Genomic DNA, 21,417 nt, shown 5'->3' with positions numbered 1-21,417 from the left:
ATCTATTCATTGCCTGATTTTACACGGCACATAAATAAAATTATTCTGCACAAAAAGATACATCGAAATAGGGTAGTGTTCAGTGATTAATGCCAAGCTCAGAGGTACATATTAAGTAAGATTATTTGAAGCTAGTGAGTAAAAAGAAAAGCACAAGTGGTGAGGTGGTGTATAGCCAGTTTCAAAGTTGATTTGTCAATATTTTGAATGACATTGAAAGATGTTATTTTGGCCCAAAGGCTCTCCTTGGCCAATTTGTTACTACTCAAAGTTTCAATACCAATGTATAGAAAAATGAGCCATCACCAGTGCACTGTTTCTACATAACACACAACAGCTTATGACTATAAAGGGATGTTTGTTTTTTTCATTTCCAGAGTAAGAATAACTGTGAAAAACACAATCATTGACATTTACAGATTAATATGTTTTCCAAACAGAAAAAGTGCACCAGGAGATTGACAGTGTGATTGGTCAAAATCGACTACCTTGTATGGAGGACCGAAGCAAGATGCCATACACTGAAGCTGTAATCCACGAGATCCAGCGCTTTATTGATATTATACCGTTGAATGTACTACATTCTGTGACCCGAAATACATCTTTTAGGGGCTACACCATTCCAAAGGTACAAATGAAATAACGGAGCATCTTAGAATTGTGTTCTGAAAACTAATCTTTGGTCAAATTAGAACATTTGGTAAAGGTGAAAGATTTGCTGGTCTCAATTGAATAGCCTGCTATATTACTCATTATTCATAATAGCTAGTTTTTTAATATTTTGTTAGTGATCTATGAAGAGATTTGTGATTGCCTGAGAGTGAGCATCAAACATGTCACTCATTCTCCTGATTCAGAAATTGTGGAAAGTTTTTAAAGAAAATGGCTCAGGGGCTCATATGAAGGAGTGATGTATTGGGACAGCCACCAAAATATGCAAATACTTTGACACCCACTTCTGCATTCACCTATATATCTTGTTAGCAGACATGATACAGATGGAAATGGCATTCTTGTGGCACCCCAATTATTAAGCACTCCATTACAAGTATGAAAAGGGGTCTAGTGTTGGGATGTGGCAAACAGAAATATACTTTCATGTGCTGTCTACTAGTCTACAACCTGGTGAACTCTGGTGAGCACCATCTATGTTGGCTAGCCCTGCAAGAGCCTGTGGTCAGAGACTCAGAGGAGTGAAATTATATTATATGATGTTAAATTATATTAAAAATGCAAAACACACCATTAATTTCTTCATTCAGATTTGTGTGGGCTTGCCTCTTTATGCCATAAATGAGGGATACATTATTTATTGAGTTTTACAGTCTCACAGATTTTAGTACTTTGAAGTCCATATGAATGTTGGCAGGTGGCTCCCCAGCCTGAGAGGTTAGTGTAGGCTCTGGCTTTCACTACCTGGCTGAGGACTGCCCATCATAACTGAGCGTCGCTCTGCTTGACAATTATCTCATTGCCTTCTGTGCATCTGCTTGTACAGACGATGCACAGTAGGCACACCATTAAAACAAGCAGGCATCATAATTTATTGCCCTCTTGGTATACATTTTATTTTAGTAAAACAAATTTCTGAGCTGACAGTTTGTTTAACTAATGCCAAAAAACAATGTCCCTGAACTACAGAGAATTTCCTACCAGCATATATGAGGCATTCTAAATTTTCCCTAGCCTAGTCCATCATGCTTCCCCTCCTCTTTCAAGATGTCAAAGGAAAATCTACCACATTTGGAGTTCTCATCAGAGAAGAAATGATCTCAATAAAAGTGATTTATCTGCAATTTAAAGAGCCTTACTGATTTCACAATTCACCTCTCAGTTTTCACCAAAATGTGTGAGGACTTGGAGATGTACTCTCAAAATATGGCCATTCTGCCATTTCCATATATCTAATTTTCCAACGATGCTAAGAGGTATTTACCAAAAGAAACAATTGATGGACGGAAAGCTGGACAATGCAAACATTCACCCCCAGTTACAAGGATCTGGGTTAAATCTATCATTCTTTTGCTCACCACACCACCCCAGTTTGGACCTAGCCATATGCAAATCAGTCTTGACTCTGTTCCTTGTGGGAACAGTCCAGCCCGAACTTCCAAGCCAGGTCTTCCCTGGACCGGAAACAAGCATCCTGGGACCGGTTTTAGGGCATCACCCTTCATCAGCCAGGCTAGCTGAATCCAGTGGTGTAGTGAGCACGGGACCCACGTCTGGGCATAGCCTTCCCACTTAGGGTGACATATGCAAAAGAAACAATTGATGGACGGAATGCTGGACGATGCAAAGATTCACCCCCAAATACAAGGATCTGGGTTAAATCCATAAATCTTTTGCTCACCACACCACCCAAGTTTTGACCCAGCCATATGCAAATGAGTCTTGACCCTGTTCCTTGTGGGAACAGTCCAGCCCAAACTTCCAGCCCAGGCCCTCCCTGGACCAGAAACAAGCATCCTGGGACCGGTTTCAGGGCATCACCCTTCATCAGCCAGGCTAGCTTGAATCCAGTGGTGTAGTGAGAGGTATTTACCAACATATTTATGAGACCACATTTAGATTGTGACAAAGTTCCACTTGTATTTCTGGGACACGTTTTCACCTAGATAGAAATGACTGGCTGTTTAAACACCAACAGTGGAAGTAAAGATGATGGAGTTAGTGCACTTACCAAAGCAGGATTCTCCTTGAAGCCTTTCCCACAAGGTAAGGTCAATACTAAAAGAGAGTGTGGGTGGAAAACATACCTGGTTCTAAATTAGAAACAAAACACATAGGGCACCCCAAAATTCTTAGGTTTGGGAAAGGGAGGATATTGTTAACTCTCTCAACAGTAAACAGTCTCAGGCAAGGAAAATGAATCATACCCCTCAACATAAATCGAGTGGGGCAAACATCTATGTGTTATGGCTAAGTGGTGGATGGGTCATAAGTTCAAGTGTTTCTTATGGCAAAGCCAGTTGAGGCTTGCCTTCCAAAACAGTATGTTTCCCCTGATTCTAAATTAGACAGTCAAATAGTGGAATTAATGGGGCAATACACAGCACCCCAAATGTATTGCATTCCGCTTGCCCCGCGAAAATCTAAAGGATTTCCTAATATTTGTCTTTAATTAAAGATTTCTGTCACTATCCATCCTTGTTACGGCATTCCTAAGACTTGTTTGCACACTGCACTTAGTCACTACTTTCACTTTTTGTGTATCTCGCTTAAAGTCTGATCTTTTGTCACACAGGATACAGATGTCATCCCTGTACTGTCCTCCGTGCTTCATGACCAAAAGAAGTTTGGAAGTCCAGAATGTTTTGACCCCCAGCGTTTCCTTGATGACACTGGATGCTTTAAGAAAGATGATGCATTTATGCCATTTTCTGCAGGTATTTCACCTTATCTTTGACCAAAACACAAATTGAAAAGTAGATAACTTCTAAAGTGTCACAGACGATCAACTATAGCTGTATAAGAAAACAGGGATCTTGGGTTCAAAAGTCAACATTCGAAGCAGTGTCTAAATATGTGATTTAGAGTTTAGCTGTGGAAATGCTGCCAACCATTGTGGCATATTGTCCTCCTTGATCAAGGTGTCAGAGGAAAATATACCACATTCGGAGTTCTCATCAGAGAGCAATGATCTCAACGAAAGAGCTTTATCTGCAATTGAAAGAGCTTTACTGATTGTGAAAACATATTTTTTCACAATTTATCTCTCAGGTCCAGCCAAAGTGTGTGGTTCTAAATTAGTAACATAATACACCCCCAATTTCTCAGGTTCGAGAAAGGGGGAAACTGTTAACTCTCTTAACTGTAAACGTTCCCACTTAACATGTATTTCTTCTCCATAAAGTTATTCATTCGAATAGTTACTTATCCCACTTTCTTTTTCATTGTATTTATTTATTTCTCATTATTTTGTTCATTTTAACAAAGTACATTATAGCATTATATTCCTATAGTAAAGATATTGTAAATCAAATTACTGTTCATTCAACTATAGGTCTTGGATCTAACACTAAAGTTGTATTATACTTATAGATGTCTAGCTGCACACAACAGTATTCATTCTCTCATAGTACAGAAGCCTTTATAATTTCTTTTGGTATGGAGTAATGCTACACTGTATGCACTGTCAATAATCCTAAATCTTTCCTTCATCAAACTGTATTATTCATTGCCGAAAGCAAGTACAATACAGAATTTTCATATCTGACTGGGTATCTTCCACTCATTGCTCTATTAAAGGCCTTTCCTATAAAATCTCAATACCTTGGAAACAGAATAAAAACCTATAAACATATCGAAACAACTGACCAACTTTTAACTCTCCATTTCTACCTCCAATCACGGTAGGCAGACTAAAATACAAAAAATACTACAACATACAACGCTACTGTCAGCTAGATCACCAACCCAATCACATGACATATGTCCATCTCCTGGCACAGTTTTTTAAAAACATTATGGTTTACCTACATCAGGTTTATAGTTAGTTCCCCTCACTATAGTACCATTCGCTCAACTTTCAATTACACCAATAAACTCCCTTTAACTCTGCAATGTTCATTAGCCATAATTTTAGTAGAGAACTATATGTTTCTGCTAAGGTAATTTGTTATGTTATTTCCAGGTTACATATTGAATTACACAACAACCTCTTACATATGTAAATGATACCTGCATCAGTGGACTACTCTTTTTTTTAGTCCTCATTCGCCATCAGATAAATTTGAGCTTGTTTTGATAACTCCTGTGCCCCCCCTTTGAGCTGGCACCAACTGGAGAGCTCCGTATCTAGATGGAAATGCTTTACACATAATTTCTCTAGATAGTAGCTCTATATCTCTCGAAACGAGCTGCAAGAGCCCAAGAGAATTAGTAGACAAATTGTGTAAGGCTTAATCATTGGACCAATACATAGTATTTTGTGTATTAACCCAATGTGTCCAAACAACTTTCTCATGGGGCCCAAATATTTTCCTTATTTCTATTATTATTCCCGTTATCTAATCTAGCCCTTTCCATCTTCATTGTATATCTAATAGAAGTCACCCAATCTAGAAACGTCGGAGGGTTATCTTCGACCCATTTTTGCATATTTCTCTGTGTGCAATTAAAATCAAGTATAAACACAATTTGTTTTCCCCCTTTGACATTGACTTATATTGGGTTATACCCCGAAAAAGGCCAGATCTAAACTCACCTGCATGGTTTCACCAAATATGCTTTCCATACATCTATTTATTTCCTCCCAGTATTGATTTCGTTTTGGGCAGGTTAGAAACATGTGAATGTCATTCGCCTTTATCTGGAGACATTTTAAGCATTTTGGGGTCGGACCCTTCGATAATTTTGCGAGTTTAAATGGGGTCCAGTAAACCCTATGGATACAAAAAACATGGTTTCTTTTTGAATTTGCAGATTGTACTGTTGTGTGTAAAATATCATGAGATACTTGCCATAATTCTTCGATGTTGCAGCCAGGCAAGTTATCTCCCCATAATTCCATTGGTAACTTTGTTTCACCGTCTTCCATATCCATTAATATCCAATAAAGGGTTGCCACTTCTTTTTTCTTTGCCATTTTCTTGGTTAATGCTGATTCCAGTTCATTGAATAATCCTGCCTCTGAGCCCACTGAATGGTGCCAACTGCTAATTTGCCAGTATTTGAATTTGGAAAGATCATTGTTCGCCAGTAAATTCATCTCTTCCCAAGATAGTAAAATCCCATTCCGGGCTAACTGTCCCCATTGGTTAATTCCTGCTTTAATTAGAGGTATTGCGAGGCTATCTTTAGTCCATTCTGGTGAACCTGGTGTATTACATATAGGGGCAAGGGCACTGAAGTAGCTGATTCCCAGTATTTCTTTAACTTTGGCCCAGGTAAAAGCTAAACCATGTAGTATCTTTAAACAAACTTTTTGTAAAATCTTGTATCCCCGAATTTATATAGGAAGCCTTGATTTCCATTCTCCACATCCAGGAGCTTCTCTTTAAACATTGTGCCAGTATCTGAGCCATCTGGTGTATTCATTAAAATTTTTCCTGTTTTTAGGGAAAATGTTCTTGCATACATAACTAAGTCTGGGAGACACAAGTCTCCTTTGTTCTTTTTCCTTCGCAGTTTCTTCCAAGTAATACGTGCTCTTTTTGGAGCCCAGATGAATGTATTCAGTTTTGCCTGTAGAGACTTTAAAGATGTCTCCTTAAATGCTAACGGTATATTTTGTAATAGAAAAATTATTTTTGCGAGCAGCATCATTTTTATTAGGTTTACTCTCCCAATCAGTGTTAACGGGAGATATGTCCATCCAGTTATAGAATTTTGTATCTCTCTACTAATTTTATGTATATTTATTTCCGTGATTTCTTCGATGTCGTGTGTAATTAATGTTCCTAAATACCTTATTGTTTTTTTATTGGGTGGATGGAATCTCCCAAATTCCAAGTCATGCATTCAGTTTTGGCTTGGTTTATTTTATAGCCTGAAAAATTTCCGAATTTTTGTGCTTCCTGATATATTAACGGGAGGGTGGTATCTAAATTTGTCGTATATACCATAAGATCATCTGCATATAATGCAATTTTTTTCCTCCATTCTCTGAATATAAGAGCGGGTATTTTATCATGTGTTCTAAACTTTTCAGCTAACATTTCTATGTATAGATTAAAAAGCATAGGGGATAGGGGACAACCCTTCCGAGTGTATCTTTGGATTTTAACTGAGTCAGATAGATTGCCGTTTACCAGAATTTTGGCCGACGGAGATTTGTATATCAGTGCGATTGCCCTGCAAATATTTTTCCCTATATTATTTTCTTTTAATATGAATTTTAAATATGTCCAATTGACTCGAATGCCTTTGTGGCGTCTATTGTTATTACTGCCAAGCGAGTCTTCTGTAGGGTCGCTATATCTATCGCTCCAACCAAGTTGTAGATAAGATCTTTTATCCCCCTACCTTTAACAAATCCTTTCTGATCATGATGTAATAAATCCTCTGCCACTCCATTTAATCTCTCTGCCAATATTTTTAACAAGATTTTATAGTCTATATTGAGCAGAGAGATAGGCCGATATGAATCGCATGAACGAGATGGTTTAGCAGGTTTAAGAATTAATGCAACAGTTGCTCATTCCATGACGGTGGTATATCTCCACCTTGTTTGAAAGCATGTGTAAATAATGTCAGCATGATTGGAGTAAGAACAGCCTTTAAAACTTTATATAGTTCCGCTGGTAGATCATCCGGGCCTGCAGCTTTCCCGGATTTCCCTGCTGTTATACCCTCCCCAATTTCTACCAATGAAATCGTCCTGTCCATGTTTCTAGATGTCTCATCTGAAATCGTTTTTAAGAGTGTTTGACCCAACCAGTTCTTTATCTCGGATTATTGGACAGTTAAATCCTCATGATGCACCTTTTCAAAGTGCACGTGAAAGATTTTCTCAGTGTCGTCTGGGGAGTTATATATTATATCTTGAGACTCTGACTTAATCTCATTTATATTGCTTCTGGCTAGGTCCTGCTTTGTCTTCCACGCCAGCAGCTTCCCGCAATTCTCCCCGTATTCGAAATTAGTTATTTTACTGGCTTGCCATTTCTTTTTTAGCCTTGCTTCTAAAATTTCTTCTAAATCTAATCTAAGAGTTTCTAGTTTTTGAGACATCTTGACATTAAGTGAAGTGTTTTGCTGCATAATAAGATCATATTCTATTTTTTGTATCTTGTTCTCTATGCTCTCAATTTCAGCTTTATATTTTTTGTGTCTCGCAAATTGTATAGCAGTTATGACCCCTTATATATGATTTGTAAGCATCCCAAACTATATGTATAGGTGCAGTGCCTAAATTAAATATGAAAAAAGCTCTCTGTTTCTAAGCTTAGTTTCTCTATTATATCTTCTTCTAGTATGATAGCACGTTCTAATGTCCATCTTCTGATGCTTGGTCTAATTGGAACGTTAAGTATTAGAGACACTGCTGAATGATCAGACATATGTAAACCCATGTGTTTAACATCTTGCACCCATTGTTTTAATGATGTATTTAGGAGAAAAAAATCTATTCTGGACTTATGTTTATAATTCTTATTATGAAATGTATATCCTCTTGTATTACCCATTTTCGACCTCCAGACATCGTACAACGCTAGTTGTTTCATCATATTCTGAATTAATGTTCTTGTTTCAAAATTCTGACTAGTTCTGCTTGTGCTTGATTTATCTAAAGCTTGATTCAATATTACATTAAAGTCTCCTGCTAATAATACTGAGTCTGTATAATTTAATAGCTCTGATGATAAATTTTTAAAGGGAGTCGTGTCATCTGTGTTCGGCCCATAATAGCCTGCAACTGTGAATTTATGCGAGTGTACTTTAATTTTAGTTACGACCCATCTCCCCATTTTATCTACCGTGCTATTCTCTAAAGAGATAGCAGATTTTTTTTATAATTATAGCTACACCTTTAGATGAACATAGCTGAGTTGTACAGACCACATCTTGAATCCACTTTTGAGTTTTAACAGAATTCCTGTAGCTAATTTTCTAGTAAATGAGTTTCTTGTAGTATGAGGATCTGCTCTGGGGTGTCCCTTAAATATTGAAATAATTTTTGCCTTCTATAGTTTGTTCTTAGTCCATTTAGATTCCAGGAAAGTACCTTCAATTTAAACACTGGATTACCTGATAGGTGACTCATCTTTTAGGTCTCTTTGTTGTGACTTTAATTTCATTTTGGCGAATTGGACATTTTTTTTTCACAACGCTCCCCACCCTGTGCTCCCCCCCTTTTACCCTTCCTCTAGTGAACCCTCCCAGTGAGAACCCCCCATTTCTTCTTCAATGGCCTTTGTCTAGGCCTATGGAGCTCCCCCTTCAGGTCAGGGAATAGTTTAAAGGAAAAAAATGATTTTTATATCTTAAAGGCTTTTGCTTCTTTACGTTACTTTGTTGACTCATGGTCACTTGACAATGAACTTAGGAAACTTTCAGCATCTTCTACCCTTTTAACTGTAGCTCCAAATTTTTTTAACGGGTCAACCAGTTTCCCCAGTTCCCATTGTCTGGACGCAGTAATTGCAGAAACATCTGAGCGTATCTGAAATGTTACATTTTCTGCGTTGAGAGAATTCAGTTTAAGGGCTTTATTTGAAATTTCTTCTTTTAAACTATAGGTTAAGAATTTCACCAAGATTTTCCTGGGTCTCGTTTTCTTTGGGCTGAGCCTAAAAGGGTCCCTGTGAACTCTTTGTATGTCAGCCCTGAGTGCTTCTTCTGAGCATTCAATATGAGTTGCTAGCCTTATAAGTTTTATTACAAACTCTTTCAGGTTACTTCCTTCCATCCCTTACGGAATTTTAAGAAGACGAATGTTGTTTCTCCTTTGTGAGTTCTCCAGCAATTCCAGTTTATCTTGTATTTCTCGCCCTCTATCATTTAGTGTGGCTATGCGTTTTGTAATGTCCTCTCTGTGTTAGTAAGTCAGCTACCGTTTCTTCAAGAGCGATTGTTCTGACTGCCAGTGAATCTAATTTAGCTTCAAATTTTTCACAAGAGATTTTGATATCAAATTGATTTTTTTCAGAGAGTGAAAACCTTTCTTTCATCTCTTTTGATAATGCTTGAATTAGATCGCACATCTGGGCTGGCTGGGCTAGTTGGGGGTTGTATAATACATCACCATTTTTTTCTCCTATATTAACTTCATTAAGCTCATCATGTATTATTGGTGTTATCGATGGTGCCAAGGAAGTCTGTATTGTATAGACTGTATCTTGTACCTCAGAATTAACCTGTATTCCCTGCTCCAAATCTCTGGGTGTTTTTCCTGATGTATTCTCTGATGTATTTAACATCTCCATCTCCATATCATGTGACTTTTCCTCTCGCAATATTTCCTCAATCATGAGTGGATAAAATGTATTGGATGTAGGAATGCTATTTAGTGTGGCCTGGGCAATACTCTGGGGAGTGTTTAAATCATATACAGAATTAGTATCCTGTAATGGTATCTCAACTCCCGGTTTTACACTGATGTGGCGGGAGTGGTTTTAAAAAGGTTTCGGAGAGAAGGTGTTAATTTTGATGCCTGTTGAACTGATGGTACAGCTTTTGTTCTAACAAGGATTTTATTATCAAGTCATGAATAACTTTATTTCGGTCATGAGACCATAAAAGTACAATAAGATATATACAAGTACAAGGATAAGACCATAAATACAAGAAAGGTTTAAAAAGATTATTAAACAATGGGTTATCATGGTTAAAAAAGAAAATAAAGCTAAAAGGGAAGCATTTCTTCAAATAAAATTCATCCTTCTCCGCCACATGCCATGTAAAAAGCGGGAAACTGCATAGACAATGAGAGGAATGGTGTCAAACGTCAAGACTCTACAAGCTTGTGCACACTGTCTGAGCCCCAAATTTTTGCACAAGGGGACAAGCCAACATTTCCGAATCATGCTGTAAGCTGGACAGAAGAACATGATATGAGTAATATCTTCATTACAAGTTTTGCAGGCTGAGCAAATGCCCTCCTTCAATTTATCCCATCTAGATGTTAACGCCCCAATTGGCAGGGAACCATGTCTCATCTGAATATATAATTTCCTAGCTAGAGGAGGCTGTGCTAAGTCCAAGAATACCTCCAGCCCAGAGTCGATTTTCACCATTAAGAACTCAGAGGTCAACCTACCCAAGGTGGTCGAGCAGCATAGAATTTTGGAATTATAAAGTCTAACAGCCGCCAATATCTCTGACCTTTGAGTCCTCACACAGCTAATGCCCGGGGTGTCCCAAAGATGGGGCAAACCAACTTGATAAAGGGAAGTCTTTATATGGAGTAGCCATGGTATTTTCTTGTAGTTTAGCTGTCCCCAAATTGCAATAAATTCCGCTCTGAAAGTTGCAAGTTCAGGGACAGACCAAAGCCTTCTCCAATAAAGTAATGGTCGTACAGCCGCCAGGTCACTGACGGATTCTAGGTCCATGTCCAGACGAAGTGGTATAAGAGGTGTGCTCTGGGGGAGACCAACCAAACCGCGCATAAAAGCATGTTCTACCTTCCGTAAGTTGGATGTATTTATGTGGCCCCACAGTTCAGCAGCATACAGGGCTGCTGACCTCACCTGTATTTTGTAGATCTCTAATACGGGAGTAACAGGTTTGAATATCGAGATTCTATGGAATCTTCCGATTCCTCCCGTTATCTGGGAAAGCCTCAGGGAAGATTTAGCTACTTGAGCATCCCACACGAAGTGCTCAGTCAACGTGACTATATCTTAACTCTTTCTAGGGGAACACCACCTAGTGCAGGGTTTGGGCGGGTGTGCCTCGGGGGATTGAAGATCATAAACTTAGTTTTCCCCAGATTGATCTCCAATCCCCTTATTATCGTGTGTTCCTACACCCTTTTTTTTATTCTGTGCTGAAAGTTTTTTCCTTGTCTTTGGGGATTTTAGCTGGGCTTGAATTTGAGTTATTGGTGTTTAATGTGTCCTTTGTTCTGTATCCTGTGAATTCAACATATGCATTTTTAACTTAGCGCTCCTTAGAGTATATCTAGACTGTATTTGCCCAGGGACTATATGGGTCGAGGTGTTAGCCAGTTTCCTTTCTCTCACACTCTGCTCTACTTCCTTATGTTTTTCTATGTAGGTTATAGATAGATTTCCCAGTTTTTCCCCCCTCTCCTTACCCTTGTTGGCTGATATCTGTTGTTTTATAGTCAGTTCACTGTGTTCTATATGGGTTGATAGGGGTAGAGTGTTTTCACCTCTTTCTCCGTTATCCACGTCTTTTCCTTTGCCTTTGTCTTTGCTTCGGGGGTAGATCAGGCTGCCTGCCTTCCGAGTTCGTCTCAGGCAGGCAGCAGCGCGAACCCAGAGAAGACCCAGATCTCCGCGTGTGGCTGGCCCTCTCCTCAAGCCTGCACCTCGCTGACTGGTGCACTGCAGATCCTCCGGCGCGAACTCCACGTCCTCGCCCCAGTACTCACCACCTCAGCTCGCCGACAGTTTCCGTCACACCCATCAGACTCCAGGGAGCAACGCAAAGGCAGAGAGCCTATCGAGACCTTCAAATGCCTCACCTCGGTGCTCGCTTTCCCACAGTCTCCATCGGAGCTCCCACACCAGCATTTCCTGATGGGCAGCAGCTGAGGCGGCGTTCGCATGTAATCAGAACAGTCAGAGAACAGAAGCGCGTATGTAAATATTCCGTTTAACACAGACCATGAGTTATTTCATAGTGCCTTATATGCTAATCAGGCGCGCAACACCCATTGGACTCACAGGGCTTCAGCCCCCCCCATCGTGTGTGGCAGCCCGGGATGAGAGAGCTTCCGGCGCGCACACAGCCGCACCCGAGCACTTCACAGGTCTTTAAAAGACCATTTGCATGTTAATGAGGCCTCGCTGTTGTTTCACCCCTTCTAAGAGTCCCTGCAGCTCCACTCTACCTATGGCTTAAAAGATTCAACCCCCCCGAAATTTTTCTTCGCCCCCCCCCCCCCGAAATTTGGCTCTAGTTGCGCCTCTGATGCTAATCCCAGTATTATCAGCGATATTTTAACATCTCTATCCCCCTGACCTTTGGGAGCCTCCGCGACCTGCTATTCGCCAGCCGCCATGTTCTCTCTATCAGTGGACTACTCTTGATGTATCAGGTTTCTAAGCCATATGAATATTATACCAATAATGAATAATTTGAGAATTCCCAGAAAGTGTCACCCCACAATGCCAAACTCTAACCTTATAGCCTCTATTGACATGTTCTGTCATAATGAATGTTATGCCTTACAGACTTTTTTCACTTGGCATCAAATGCCACCCAAAATGACATACACAATAATAGAAGGCTGATATTTTCGTATTACATGCCATCAGCAAGTCCTTTATATGTTGTGTACCAAGAGAGGCAAAAAAAAACAAAGAATGCCCATGCCAACAAACGTTACTTTTGCCAATTCATTTGAAAGGTAGGAACATAAGGACAAATCCCCAGAAAGCAATCTAGCAAGATATGTACAACATTTTAAATTTTGTGTCCATTGTGTCCATTCTCAACACAATTCCCCTCACAGATTTTGCCACAATCCAGTCAACACGTCTTGCCATGTTTACATGTTTCGATAAAATTGAAACTCCACCCACCTGCCCATTGCACCAATGTACAACTTTGCTTATTAAAGACTGAGTGCCTTTGGGAGCCTAGCCTGTACTGGCGGTAAAAGAGGAGCATTACCCGTGGGGGCAGAGGACTTTTCAGGTCTAGCTATGCTTGCTGACAGTTACAATACCCCACAATCTCCCACTTCCTTACCTCCTTCAGTTCCCACAGGGTAATAAGGATGTAAAATGGGTCTGGAGATAGATGAGGTGTTTTCAATCAAATGCCCTCTGGTTTTCTGGCCTGGAGGAAAAGTCTCTCTCAGACCCACAATGTTTTTTTCAATTGGTGATAGTCTGCCATTGATTGTTTCCAGACAGTACTTAACTAAGAGCTCAGCTTCAGACTACTGATCCACCAACAATGGGGCTACCAGGTTAGGATCAGCAAAACTCTGGGCTCTGCATTTTCCTGTACATTTTTCACTAGCCCAGTGGGCCCTTCCAACCCCACCATGTTCCATCACATGGGGACCAGTGTTTTTTTCCAAGAGGGGGTATCTCTTTTACCTCTTGCATGCAGGAGAAACCAGCTCACGTGAGACTGCTTTGTAAGACTGGTGGAAATCCACAATCACCTTTGTGTTACTGAGGCCCCATGGTATGGTAGTGGACTTATTGACTGAGGCAACAGGTTCAGAAAAAGGAACCATGGTGAGAGCCTCAGCCATGCAACCCAATCAATCCATAACTATGTTGCCTTCATCAAGTTTAATTGCTTCTGTCACAGAAGATATTTTGTTATTTAGTGCTCCCAACGCTGATGTTAAAAACAAGATGATGGAGGAGTCTTTGTGTTTTCCCAAATTAGCAGAGTCAATAATATCAGAGCGATTTTTTGCCTCACCATGTCTCTCTGAGATTCCAGTGACCAGAGGAGAGGAAGAAAGAGAAGTGGCCTGGCCCAACTCCAAATGGTCCTGTATAGGTGTAGATGGGCCCACTCTTGTCCCAGGCACAATCCCAGGTATGGCCTGCAAGCTCCCAAGACTATGAGAGTCCCTATATGCTTTTATAGCACCAGGGGGCAATGGCAGGCAATGATCTTCTCCTCCGACGACCAAAGATTCTGGGCAACTGAGTCCTTCAGCCCAAACTCATGTCCAGTGCTGCGTGAGTCCCAACACCCACATTATATACTGCCAGGCAGCAATGGCAGACCCCTCCTCCTCTGACCAGCAAGGTTTCTGGGCAAATGAGTCCTTCAGCCTGAACTCGCATCCCGCACAGCAGGAGTCCCAATGTGAACATAAAGCACCCGGCGGCAATGGCAGGCCAGTCCTTCGCTGACCACTAGTAATTCTGGGCAACAGAGTCCTCCAGCCCAAACTCATGTCCCGCTCTGCGGGAATTTCAATGCACTTATATAGCACCAGGCAGCAATGGCAGGAAAAGACAGGCCGCTCCTCCTCTGACCAGCAAGAATTCTGCCCAAACTTTATGGCCACTCATTACCCTTATGCTCTAGCTAGAGCTCCTAAATGTGCCAAATGTCCATGCCTGTGCTTTAAATTTAATTTTTTTTAAATCTGTGTGACTGAGGTTTACACCATAGGAAAGACAATTGTCATGGAATGCTAATTGGTCTGAGGTCTATAGACAAAATACTCCCTGCATACATAATCAATAATACAGCCAAGCCTGCTAAAGAAGTGGCAAAGGTACTAATTTGGACAAGCTTGTGGATAAGTCTTTTGGTTATAAACATATTAGCATTTCAGCTGGTATGAACCCTTGTTTAAGCTCATTGCCAACTGGGAACTTGCCAGTTTACTAATTTTTGGACCATGTTAGCAGTCTTACCCTACAGTTTTTGCCCACTATAATAAGACTTTTTAATAGCCCATTAAGAATGCCTTAGGTGGAACTTAAACTGGAGTGGAGGGATGTATGGGCACATATTCTCACCCTCATACTGAAGTCAGGGACTACATTTCAGTCACATCATGGGTGGTATGAACTTTCTGCTTTCTTAGGTTGGCAGCCCGGATAAGCCCAGGATTGTATTATAATAAGATCTCTCAGATTCAATGAATATGTCTAGGTAGGCTTTTTTGAGTTCTGAAGTCAGGCCTACTGAAACTCTGGATTTGATGTTACGATTATGCCAAAGGGTGTGTTGCTGCTTCTTCAAATCCAAAATGTGTCTGTCTATGGTAAAAGGCATAGATTGTCAAAATGTTGAAGATTTTAGTAATGAGTAGCATTTTGTCAACAAGGGGAAAGGGTCCCCTAAGAGAAATTCAATAGGCCACTACAGTGTATTCATCTTTAGTTATTAATTGTACAGACATCATGCCCAAATCCCAAAATAATAATAGTAACAATTATTATTCTATTAATTGGCTTCAATACAAAATCTAGATTTCATTAAAGACATTGATAGCAGTTGAAAAGTTCACAAATTCCACTATAGGATTAAGGGTGGGACCCACACTCTCCCAAACAAAAAACAGAACCTTACTTTGCAGGCTGATGTGCAGTTTCTAATCACTTCAAAACAGGGTAGTAGTGGTACCCCATAGGGAAGCTTACCGCACTTCAAATATTTTTATGTTGTTCTCCATCAAATCATGTGTGAATATATCTAATCAGGTTGAGGTGCTGTATTGGTTCAAACACCCTACTACCAGAAGGTGCTATTCGCAAATTAGAAAACTAATGTGCTCTAACATATATATAATAAAGAACTTTTTTCTAGCACTCTCTCAAGTAAATACATTTGAAAATTAAGTCCTCAGTAAATTAGCAACAAAAGCACAATTATTCCAGATGTTCCTTTTAGAGTCAGGAATCCAAGGTCAATAATTTCTCTTCTCGAGAAAGAAACAAATATCAGAGTCCAATGGTACGTGGTTTCAGCTGATGATTTATTATTTAGTGTATTCAGCAAAAAATAGCCCAGTCCATTCATCATAGATTCAGCCCTCAACCGACACGTGTTTGGTCTATATAAAGACTTTTTCAAGGCAATTCAACGGTATAATGTTTAGACATCCCTGGCCGCCAAGTTTCGCTACCACGACGTTTAAGATCCTCATCCGAAATAGTTGTCTAAAAACAAATTTGTAAGTTAATTGATGAGTGAGAACCACCTCCACATAAGGCGTCCACTTATTGTTGACCAAGTCATGGTGTCCATGCTGCAGCATTATTGTGCGCACAGACTGAAGCTCCAGACGAGGTGCATCATACAGTTTGGACCTGGGAGCTTCCCGCAGGACTCAACACATGACTCGTTGATCTCCTCTGCTTGTGTTGGCCTCCTCACTGCTTGAGAATGAAGGCTACATTTTATGCCAAGAAGCCAGGAGTTCACTAGCCACTCACGGGTGGGGAGACCACATGGAAAAACGATAACAAGATTGTCAACTTCGTCCAGAGCCTAAAATCCATCAAAGTATGAAGACAAGTTGGTAGAAACAACAATGCTGTAGCGCGGACACTGTGACTTGGCCAGCAATATGTGGATGCCTTATATGGAGGTAGAACTTACTCATCAATTAAACCATGGGTTTCCAGGTGCAGTGGAATGTGTGAGAAGTCAAGATAAAAATAAAAATATAATCATTAATTGCTAGCTTATACCTATAGTCTGAGTACATTACCATTGCAGGAATAGCATTCAAAACGCGCGTAGCCTGTACATTTGTAAATTTATCTTTTTTGTATCTTCACCGACTTCTGTTCCATCACTTATTCATAAGCATAGAGCAACGTTTTTTCAACCGTTCTCGTCTTTTTTACCTTTTAAACACCTTATATATCACACTTTGAAAATGTATTTACCCTGTTCTCTTATACTGCTTTTACATTATTGGTATTGAAATCAGATTGTCTTACAGAAGGTGAGCTGGTGTTAATACAAATCTGATTCTGAATAAACAGGAATACAAAGGTTCAGCTGACAATGGAGAAAGATTGTAGTCCTGCAGCATTGTGATGAATGAGACTAGTACTTCTCTCCAAAGGAGGGTGGCCTCTAGTCATGATTCATTCTGCCAAAACATGTTAACATTTATTATTTGCTACTATGCCTTAACGTTTGTAAAAAAAGAAGAAATTAACATTTCCTTGATGTTTAAACAATTCTTATGATCTTCGCCTTAAGGAGGTGTTTCATTAGTGACAAAAGAGCATTTAATGCTGATTGGAAATGCCCCAGCAATGGCTACACAAAGTTCCTTGTGTAAATTCCAGAGTAATACTATGCAAATGACTTGTTCCTGTTTGCAGACTTAGGGGCTTAGAGTTTGGTGGATGGGTTATACAGCAGGTTTGTGACATATGTCATCCTAATTAATAGAAGTGCTTTATATCCTAAGACACCTTTAATAGGGAGGTCTGGATATCTATCATGTTTATGATGGAGTACCTGACCGCTAAACTCTAAATGAGTCCCTTAATCTTAATAATAAATATACATTTTGCACAAACAAGAAGTGTGTACACAAATCAATATGCAATGTGTACATCAAATGGGTACTATGTTCTGAATTGTGTTTTTTAATGTGATATACAGTATCCAGTCTGTAATAGTGCATGATTTTGATACCTCAAAATAGAGGGTTTGTTGTTCGTGCAGGGATAGTATTTTACCCTATAATATAGTTGAAAGGATTATTCAATTTTCCATAGCTCTGAATCAAGTTTTTAAAAAAAAAGAATCAATGTCTCGCCCACACTTAGGCCCTTATTGAAATGGCGGTCGGATGAGCATCGGACCGCCATCTCCGCCGGCAAGTGTCTATCCGACAATGAGTCCGGTCGCACCTGCTCTATTTTGATTTGACCGCCATGCAGGCGATCGGAAAGTGCCCTTTCCTACCGTGGCAGGCTTTGTGCACATCCATGCCCCAAATGCCAGGCACCATGTTGTGTCTGGCACATGGTACATGGAAGTATGGGGGCCCTACAGGTGCCCCCAGGCTCACCACTTAGCACTGACCCACAGGGGACCTGCTTGTGGGCCCCCGAAGTCCCTTTCCGGCTGCCTTTTCATGGCAGTGGGACCATCATGAAAAGGAAGTTTGAAAAGGACGTCCTAATCTCTATGGCAGTGCCTGCGCAGGCACACCTCCATTGTAGGGATGGGAGTTCGACCGCCACCCAGAGGGGATCTTAGATCCTGTTGGAGGCAGCGGTCTTCCCAACGACAGCAATGGTCCGACCGCCAGTACAGGACATGTTTCTGTCCTAGTCTCTCATGTTTTCAAATCACAGGGATTTCTTTAGGACCTAAGTAATTAAAATAGCCTTCCTTCAAACTTGCTCTCCCTTACTTTAGTGGGTAAAATATTGGGAAAATAACTTGTCCTTCATTTGTGCTCATGTTTCTTCAGAAGACACTATCCTAAACTATTAGTTTCTAGGCTTGCTAAGGCCGGTAGAAAGAGTCACACATTTCCCTGTAATGTCTAGGCAGTGAGAAGACATACTGTTCCTGTCCTCCTTGTACTTAATTCCATGGTGCTTCATTTCTCTTCCTGAATATTGTAATTGAATCTTGTCTTTTCTTCCAGGAAAGCGCATTTGTCTCGGGGAGGGACTTGCCCGCATGGAGCTCTTCCTGTTTTTTACCACCATACTGCAGCACTTCACTTTAAAAGCGGCTGGAAATCCAGATAATATCAACCTCGCCCCAGAGATGAGTGGATTTGCAAATCTCCCTCGTCTGTATCAACTCCACCTCATTCCTCGCTTGGGATGAACCACTGGCATATTGTTAATTTAAATGTCTCATTTAATATAAGAACAATCTGTGTAATTTTTTCAAAGGAGGACACATAATTTAGAATTCCAAGTTTGTGTAAACCGTGTGGTTTAAAACTGAAAGTATGGGATATACTAAGGGCCTCATTTAGACCTCGGCGGATGGGTTATTCTGTCAAAACAACTCGGGGATGGGTTATTCTGTCACAACAGTAACAGATATCCTGTCTGCTGAAATATAAATCCCTTTGGATGCAATGTTATATACATTTTAGTTGACAGATTATCCGTCACCGTTGTGACGTAGTAACCCATCCACAGTGATCTAAATCAGGCCCTATGAGTACACTAATGGGTAAATCCTGCACATGCTAACATATTACTCCCGATATTTGCGTGCAGTTTTATGAGTTCCTAATCAATTAACGTAAGAGATGGACAAATACAAATGGTTTGATAAGTTAATCATTTATGGAGGGAGTCACATTTATTGAGTCACCTAAATGACATGTGAATTCAAAGTGACATTAACCCCCTTAGAGCCCTGATCATAATCCAGGGTTGGCCCATAATTTCATTTGTGACCCACTGCAAAGAGTGGACACTACAGAAAGTAAGGTTGGCTGTATGAACACTGTTTACTTTTTCCTTCTGTTGCCTTCATGATTCCTGAGACCATAGATAGTACCAACAGCCAAGCTAGGGAGATCAAAAGTCATTCTAGCCAGCAGCTAATTGACCCTAATTAATTGAGTCTTGCATACACTGAAAAAAATTGGTTTACTCATTTTACCCATTATACCTGTCATCTGTCTTACTAGTGCATAGTTTTGCTCCAGGTTCGCTTCTAAGATAAGGCCAAGAAAAGTAGGTGTGAGAGAAATTAACAGCAAGCGGGGAAGGAGATGGTCACTGCGGGCAGCTTATGGGGCCCATTGTCAGAAGAGGTGTGTGGAAAAGATGTCGTTTTGCATATGGTAGCTAAACCCTTTGCATCAGTCTAGGATGTGCCTTCTCCCTTATCTTTCCTTTTACACAGGAAGATTCATGAACCACAATGTAAGATGTCAGGTGTAGCTATCCAGGCTGCCGGCCTGCATCTGGAAAGTGTTTAGTTCAATCAGGATAAAGACAAAATGCTTAAAGAATCATAAAGTTGAATTGTTGATTGTGATTTTGGACGAATTGTTGGCACTTGCTTTTACTACACTACGTAGGCACCTGAACACCCATACTGTCGGTACCTTGGACAACACTTGGTGCAAACCAGTGCTAACTTGATCTCATTCCAAAGAACAAGATTCACATTACTTGAATTTTAGCACAAATAGAGCTTCTCTGATTCTGGAGAAAACTGCGAATGATATATGTTAAATAAAAATTTAGGGGCAGATTTAAGTTTCCTGGCGCATCCCTGCAAATCAGCAAGGATGCGCCAGGAATGATGCGTCACGCAAGTTTACCCTTGCGCCACACATGATGCGCCGCATTTACAATGCGGCGCATCATGGCGCAGGAATAAACAGATGCGTGACGCATCCGATGGCGTAAGGTTGGCGCAGTGCTTCAGTTGCGTCGCAAGCGCGACGCAACTCCAGCACTGTTCCAACCTACCCTATCCCTAACATGGCGCGTCAAGCCTTACGCCTGCTTCAAGCAGGCGCAGGGTTTTGGCACATCAGCGTTGGGAAAGTGACTCAGTCAAATCTTATAGATTTGACTGAGTCACTTTTCAGGGGCGTTCCTGCGACGGAACGCCCCCCCCTCTGTCGACACGCCCACGTGAAACCTGACGCAGGTTTTACGTGGCGCAGGGCTTTACATCGTGACGCATCTCCATAGATGCGTCACGATGTAAATATGGCGCAACGTGGTGCAGGGTTTACACCGCCGCTGCGTCACAAAAGTGACGCAACGGCGGCGTAAAAGTGGCGCATCTCCAATATAGATCTGCCCCTTAGGGTTTAGTGGGTTTTATTTCAAAATTTCAGTGATGTAACAAGTACTGATGAGATTAGATGAGTTTCTCAATGACTAGCATTTATGCCTAAAAATTCATGTCCATCAAATAATATCGTGGGCTTCTAATAAAATAATAAAACTGTTGTTTTGGGTTCTAATGCAGGTAGTAAAGAGTACCTTTCAATGTTAAATTATAATTTCTTAATAAAAAGATCCTCAATAAAAAAGCTATGCATTTTTATAATCATTAGGTTGTTTATTGTCTAAGAAGTTCAAAACTTTAAAACTTTTGACTTCTATGTAAATAGACAGAATGTTCAAAACATGGAGACCCGTTTCACAAATCAAAAAACTAGACACGTGGGGGCAGATTTATGTTAACTGGCGCATCCCTGCATATCAGCAGGGATGCGCCAATTATTATGCGCCACAGCTGCGCCACCATGGATGCGCTGCATTTATAATGCGGCGCACCATGGGGCAAAAACGGCACAGATGCGTGACGCATCTGTGCCGTAAAAGTGGCGCATTGCTGGAGTTGCGTCGCAAGCGCGACGCAGCTCCA

At 40.6% G+C, this 21,417-nt stretch overlaps 1 protein-coding gene across 1 annotated transcript in view; it reads left to right on the top strand.

Annotated features, from left to right (window-relative positions):
- Positions 1-21,079, top strand: part of LOC146798114 (cytochrome P450 2C16-like) — a 317,969-nt gene extending 296,890 nt beyond the window's left edge. The window contains exons 7-9 of the mRNA XM_085625337.1: positions 441-628; positions 3,248-3,389; positions 18,701-21,079. Of these exons, the coding sequence (XP_085481463.1) occupies positions 441-628; positions 3,248-3,389; positions 18,701-18,888 (518 nt within the window). The 3' untranslated portion in view covers positions 18,889-21,079. The remainder of the gene's footprint in view (positions 1-440; positions 629-3,247; positions 3,390-18,700) is intronic.
- Positions 21,080-21,417: the final 338 nt, after the last annotated feature.

Source organism: Triturus cristatus, chromosome 9, assembly GCF_964204655.1.
Source record: "Triturus cristatus chromosome 9, aTriCri1.1, whole genome shotgun sequence".
NCBI classification, from domain to species: domain Eukaryota; kingdom Metazoa; phylum Chordata; class Amphibia; order Caudata; family Salamandridae; genus Triturus; species Triturus cristatus.
The sequence above is the reverse complement of the archived record's forward strand: the minus strand, read 5'-3'. Positions and strand labels throughout refer to the sequence as shown.